This window comes from Cucumis sativus, chromosome 2 (genome assembly GCF_000004075.3).
Source record: "Cucumis sativus cultivar 9930 chromosome 2, Cucumber_9930_V3, whole genome shotgun sequence".
NCBI lineage: Eukaryota > Viridiplantae > Streptophyta > Magnoliopsida > Cucurbitales > Cucurbitaceae > Cucumis > Cucumis sativus.
This window is the reverse complement of record NC_026656.2, coordinates 9,267,255-9,273,254: the sequence shown is the minus strand read 5'-3', so window position 1 is coordinate 9,273,254 and position 6,000 is coordinate 9,267,255. Positions and strand designations below refer to the sequence as shown.

The window sequence follows — 6,000 nt, the reverse complement described above, 5'->3', positions numbered from 1 at the left end:
CCAAATAAGTCTTGAAGTCTTCTAGTTAGAGTGGGCAAAGAAAAAAATGTATATTTAAATCTTATTTTGTACTCAACGTACAGTATACACTTAAAATTTAAAATTATGTATAATAATGTGTTTTAAAATTTAATTATGTATCAAATATATTCAAAATTTTAAACTTTTGCCATTTATTTTCTTTAAGTTTTATTGGGGAAGGAGATTTATATTTTTTCCATACAAAAAATGATAAACACAAAGATGAAAAGAAAAGTTATAATGTGTTTATTTTTTTTTATTATTTGAAGAAAAATGTACCATTTTCTATTTTTTATTTGAGTAATAAAAAAATCATTTTTATCTTTCATATACAAAAAAAAATAAAAAAATTCTATATTTATTCGTTTCAAACGATAATAAATTAGATTAACTACTTCAACTAAAAAATCTTATTTAATACATAAAATTATAAACAAATTTTTAATCTTTTTCACTCAAACTATTTCAACATTTAATTTATTTGACTTATCATCCAAAAATTATAATAATAATTTTAAAATGAAAGTGAAATAGTTGCTTAAATTTGATTACTAATTTATTTTTTTAAAAAAATCCTCAATTTACCCCCACATGTTAAGCCCATGGTACACCATGGGCCAAACAGGACTTGTTTGACCCCTTGGCTTGGAATCAGGTGGGATTGACATCAAAGGCAAAGAAATGAAGGTTTTTTTTTTTTTAATTTAAATTTTAGTTCTCAAATTTAAACTAGTAATTTCACTTTAATTTTAAAACTATTACTATAATTTTTGGATGATAAGTCAACTTATTTGGATTGACTTAAAAAAAAATGTTTTTTTTTAAACTCGATTTTTATTTAAACTCTTTTGATAAAAATAGCTTAAATATTAGATTGAATGTGCATTAGAGGAAAGCAAAAGCAACCCTAATTCACCTGGCTTCCAGTTTTGCATGACTCATTTACTATGCTTATTTTGAAACCTAGCTATTAGACACTTTTTAATGTTTTGCTTAAAATTTTTGTAAACTCTACTCGATTACCTAACTGGTTATATTTTGTGAATAATTTATAATATTTATAATTAAACCATTTAAGTTAATGCAACTATAATCAAAATTACTGTTATTGAATTTTAAACTTTTTTGATTTTACATTATTGTCGTGAAAGTCAATAAATCAATAAATTAAATTATGCGTACAAAATATTAAAATAATTAATTAATATTTTATATATGATAAATTTAGATCATACACTTGATAGAATCAGATGAGCTAGGAATTCAAAACCAACATCCTACATAGAGATATTACAAATCTATATTACAAACTCATGCACCCAAACACATAATTTTTCCCTCGTCACAACCCATCGAATCAGGCCACAATCATTTAATTCAACCCATTTGATTTCGAGCAAACTAATTAAAGCGCTCGAGCGAGGGAAGAAAAATATGTGCACCGTCTAGTTCAATGTTGCAAAACGCAGGAGTAGGGTTCTAGCTTCGTTCAAACCCAGACTGTCGCAAAACCCATACTGCACACTCCAACAAGAAGGAAGAACCAACATGGGGCGTAGGATGCCGTTGGCCGGAATGGAAACCTCTATCATGGCTACCGACTCTGTAGAATTCATTGGCGTTTCTGTTCCTTCTTCCTCATCAAGAGAGGCTGCCATTACTTCCGTTGCTTCTCAAGCTACCACCTCATTGACTGAGGACCATACCTCCTGCGTTGTCGTAGGAGATCCTCCAACCTATCTTATCTGGTATGCTACTTTTTCCCTCACACTTTATTGATTCCGTTCTTCGGTGCAAACAAGCCCAATTCCTCTTCCATTCTTCTTCCGCAACAGGAGGATTCGGAAGATTCTACCTCATGTAGTAGAGTTGCTTGAGTTTTCAACTTCCAACGAGTTTTGTAGGACTGGTTTGCGAATTGCCTTTCCTGAAACACTTCACCCGGCCGTTTTTGTTTGCAAAAATGAGGTTAGTTTCCATTTTCCTAGTCTCAACTTTCAGCCTGTTTGAATCTTTCAATGGATTATTAATTGCCGAGGAATGCTGCAGATTAGTTCGTCTATGGGACATCCTTTCTTGATGTATGCAGTGACTTCGTCCGGTTTCGCTTATTGTTTGAAGCTGCGAAATCTATCCTCATATGTATCCTACTCTGCCATTCCGCTCGATGAGGTTGTGGAGTTTAATCTGCAAACCCATCCGGACAACAAACCAGTAACCAGCGTATCTGCTATATCTGGATGTCTTGTGATAGGGAGAAATGATGGATCAGTTTCATGTTACAAACTTGGGTCGCTTGACCAACATTCCCCTGGTATGTTTACTTTTCTGTGCATCAAGTGGCTACATTCTGTATTGTTATTTGTCCAAATATGATTGTGAAAGTGGGCGAATGAAGCTTCTTTACCTGTTGTAATTTGTCCAAATATGATTGAGAATATGGGCAAATGGCTTACTTTTCATACCATTAGGAAGCTCTTTATGATCCAGAACCGGGACTTGTCTTAAAAGTTAAAACCGTAGGAAGTTCTTTGACAATTGCGAATTACCTTCTTGTTTTACTATTTCAAAATCGTTATTATTGTTCATTACTACTTAGGCTGTGCCACAGGGATGTAAATGCAAACTTACAGCTACCTCCAATTCGTTTTACTTCTTTACTTTTTGTGCCACGCTTATTTAGAATCCTTAAAACCTGTATTATTTTGTTACATTTAAGCTGTATATCTAACAATGGCTGTTTATTTACCTTCTAGGCTTTGAACATGAACTACGAGATGATTCAGGATTCAATCGTCTGTTGGGTTTCATTTCAAGGTTCCCATTTATGAAATATCACATGATATAGATTTGCATCTTACTTTTGAAATTTGCTTACCTTTGTGTTGGATTAAATAATTGGCAATAAGGTTGACATGCACATATTTGAACATGTATTTCTAAAGAACATTTATTTGGATGATAATTAATACAAATTAACCTTACTTTAAGGTCTTGTCCAAAAAGGTAGCATTAGTTAAGATTGTCAATGGAAGTTGGCATTGTAGTTCACATGCTTAAAAGTTAACATTGACAAGCATTTGGAGTGAAGAGTATTTCTTCCCAACAGAAGAGATCTTCAAATTCAGCATTTATCTTGGAGGGAGTCTGCTCTTTTGTCCAAGCTGAACTCTTCTCATTTATATTCTTTTTTTGATAATTACACCAAGTTAAAACGAAATTTGTTTTGGTTGTGTTGCATTCATTTTCCTTTGTTGGTTTTATTGTTATTATTATTACTTTCTTACTTTTTATTTTCCTAATAGGAGATTGTTTTCTTGTAATTTTTTGTTACCTTTTCATTGATCATAGAAAAGTTTATTTCTTGTTGGAAAATAAATTACTTTGGAAATTTGAGAAGTAGTACTTGGTCATTTTCCTTGGTTTCTTTGATTTATTATCATATTCGATAGATTAGAAAATGAACTTTCATATAATTAAGGAAAATAAGTTCAGGCAAAGAGGTAAATAACTAGATGTTTCTATGGCAACAAGGTCACGATTCCTATATGTAATGATGTAAATGGTAATGGCAATTTGGAAGCAATTGTTGGCATCCAATGGGGATCTAAAAAAGGAAATGTAGCACAGGAAGAAATTTGGCACTATTGGCATCCAAGAAAAGGAAATTCTTTAATCCCTTAGTTCTTTTGATGCTGCTGAACTGATTAATGGGTTTGCTACCCATGAATTTAGAGAAGGAGCTACTTTAGCCCAATTGGAAGAGTTAATTCTTAAAGAAGAAAAATTGTGGAGACAAAAATGTAAGCTTAAATGGAGTCTGGAAGGGGATTAGAACACAGAATTCTTCCACAATTATGCTAATGCTTGAATAACGAAGAACGTTGTCAAAGAAATCCAAGAGGAGTCTGGAGAAAGTATCCTAAATGTCCTCAATGAAATTTGTGTTCTCATGAAATAAAGTATCATGAATGAGGATTTGGTTCTAATTGATTTTGTCTTAGTGTCTTTTCTCTTGAGTTTATATATGAACATTGGTGGAATCATTGATACGACTAATACTTTTAAGGGAATATTGGAAGAACCTTCTTTTTTGAGAAAGAAATCAAAAAAGCTATTGATGACTTACCAGATGGTTATACGAGAGAATTTCGGAAAAAGGTTTTGGAACATTGTTAAAGATGATATTTCGAAGGTGTTCCATGACTTTTTTAAAAGAGGCATTTTGAATCGTTGTGTCATTGGAACCTACATTTGTCTTGTTCCTAAGAAAGCTCGAGTATTCAAAATGCCAAGTATTTCCAAAGCGCGAGGCGCACACTAAGGCGACAAGTTTTCAAATCGGCTGAAGGCGATAGGCAACAAAAAGGCATCGTCAGTGTTTTCTCTCTAACTTTTCTCCCAAAGTGAGAAAATCTAAAAGAGATGGGAAGTTCAAAATTGATTGGAAGAAGGAGAGTCGAAAGATGATTATGGATCTGACCCCTCAATAATTAGTTATTCAGAGGATGAGTCATTTTTATTGACGTTGGTGCTTATAAGATGTTTGGGAGGGGAAACGACAGAGCTAGAGATTTTCTCGTCGCTAGTGACCAATAAGCTGGCTGCATCTCCAAAACTAACATTGGTTGTTAATGAAAGAGGGGTGTTGAAATGATTCTAACTCAAGCGATTTTGTCGAAGTTTGCGGATTGCAATTTGAATATTGTGGAAGTGCCTTCTAAGGATGCTGTTTTCGTGGGCCAAGCAAGTCAGTCTCTCCCCAACACCTATCAGGTGGGTTTTGCATGCGCTGAGACAGAACAGGTAAGTACCCTTCCTTTGGTTCCTTGTCCTCCAGTGGGTTCGAGAGAGATGCTGGAGTGTGCCCCCTCAATTTCTATCTTTCGTTCAATGCAACTTAAATAGAGGGTTGGTCAATTGGGGAATGAGTGTTTATATTATTCTCTTGTGTTTTTGAATCCTTATCCTTACTAGGGAGGTGTGAAGGAGGTGTAGGTTGTGGCTTACCCTTTGCGCCTGTTTCTTCTCTAGGAGAGAGGTGGTGGATGGTTAATCAAATGGCCCATGCTGTGGGAGTTAATTTAGGAGTTGTTGGAGTGCTTCCTTCCAATGTTGTCTCTATTGGGGATTCTTATGGTCTCAGAATGACTTGCCTAGTGAAAATAAAAGAATGGAGGGATGGGAGGCATTAGCTTTAGTGGGCATTAAGAAAGTGGAGGTTAGAGAAGGAAACACGATTAATGGAAACATTAAGGCGGATGGGAAGGGCGGAAGAAATAGAAAGAAATGCAGGGAAGGCAACAATAGGATGATGAGGGAATTAAAGAAATTGGATAGCTCGATTAATTATGGTGTAAGAGAGCCTTTTTAGAGGTAGGGTTTGCTAGGCCTAAATGTTGAAAATCGTTTCTTGGAATGTTAGGGGTATGGAGGGCCAAACTAAAGGAGGTTTGTGAAGGAAGTGCTTCGCCAAGAGGATTCAGACATAGTCATTTTGACCGAAACCAAAAGAACTGAATTTTATAGTTTGAGTGGCCAGTATCTGGAAATGTAGAAGGGTGGAATGGGAGGTGCTTGAATCTGAGGGTTTGTCTGATGGTATTTTGATGTGTGGAATTCAAGATCTTGTGTTGTCACTGAGGTGATCAAAGGAAGACATTCTTTGACTATAGCTTTTCTGGATGGTGATAGTGAAGAGTTCTGAGTTATTGGGATTTATGGCCCCCCGAGGATTAGAGGAAGGAATTTGTTCTAGGATGAGTTGGGAGATCTTTTTGGTTATCGTGGGCTAAGACGGTGTGTGGCGGGTGATTTTAATGTCGTCCGTTCCTATGATGAGAAAGCTTCCTGTGGGAGACTTGCTAGGTCTATGAGATGCTTCAATAAGTTTATTGATGACAGTGGCTTATTGGACCCACCTATGGATGGAGGTCAATTTTCCTAGGCTAATAGTAGGGTGACTATGAGAATTGATAG

General features: G+C 35.0%; 1 protein-coding gene across 3 annotated transcripts in view; it reads left to right on the top strand.

Annotated features, from left to right (window-relative positions):
* The first annotated feature begins 1,363 nt into the window (after positions 1-1,363).
* Positions 1,364-6,000, top strand: part of LOC101208548 (nuclear pore complex protein NUP160) — a 52,421-nt gene continuing 47,784 nt past the window's right edge. Inside the window, exons 1-4 of one of the 3 annotated variants that reach the window (XM_011650807.2) lie at positions 1,364-1,769; positions 1,857-1,989; positions 2,071-2,335; positions 2,778-2,838. In XM_011650807.2, the coding sequence (XP_011649109.1) occupies positions 1,570-1,769; positions 1,857-1,989; positions 2,071-2,335; positions 2,778-2,838 (659 nt within the window). In that variant the 5' untranslated portion in view covers positions 1,364-1,569. The remainder of the gene's footprint in view (positions 1,770-1,856; positions 1,990-2,070; positions 2,336-2,777; positions 2,839-6,000) is intronic. The other 2 variants (XM_011650805.2, XM_011650804.2) reach the window with 2 other exon arrangements.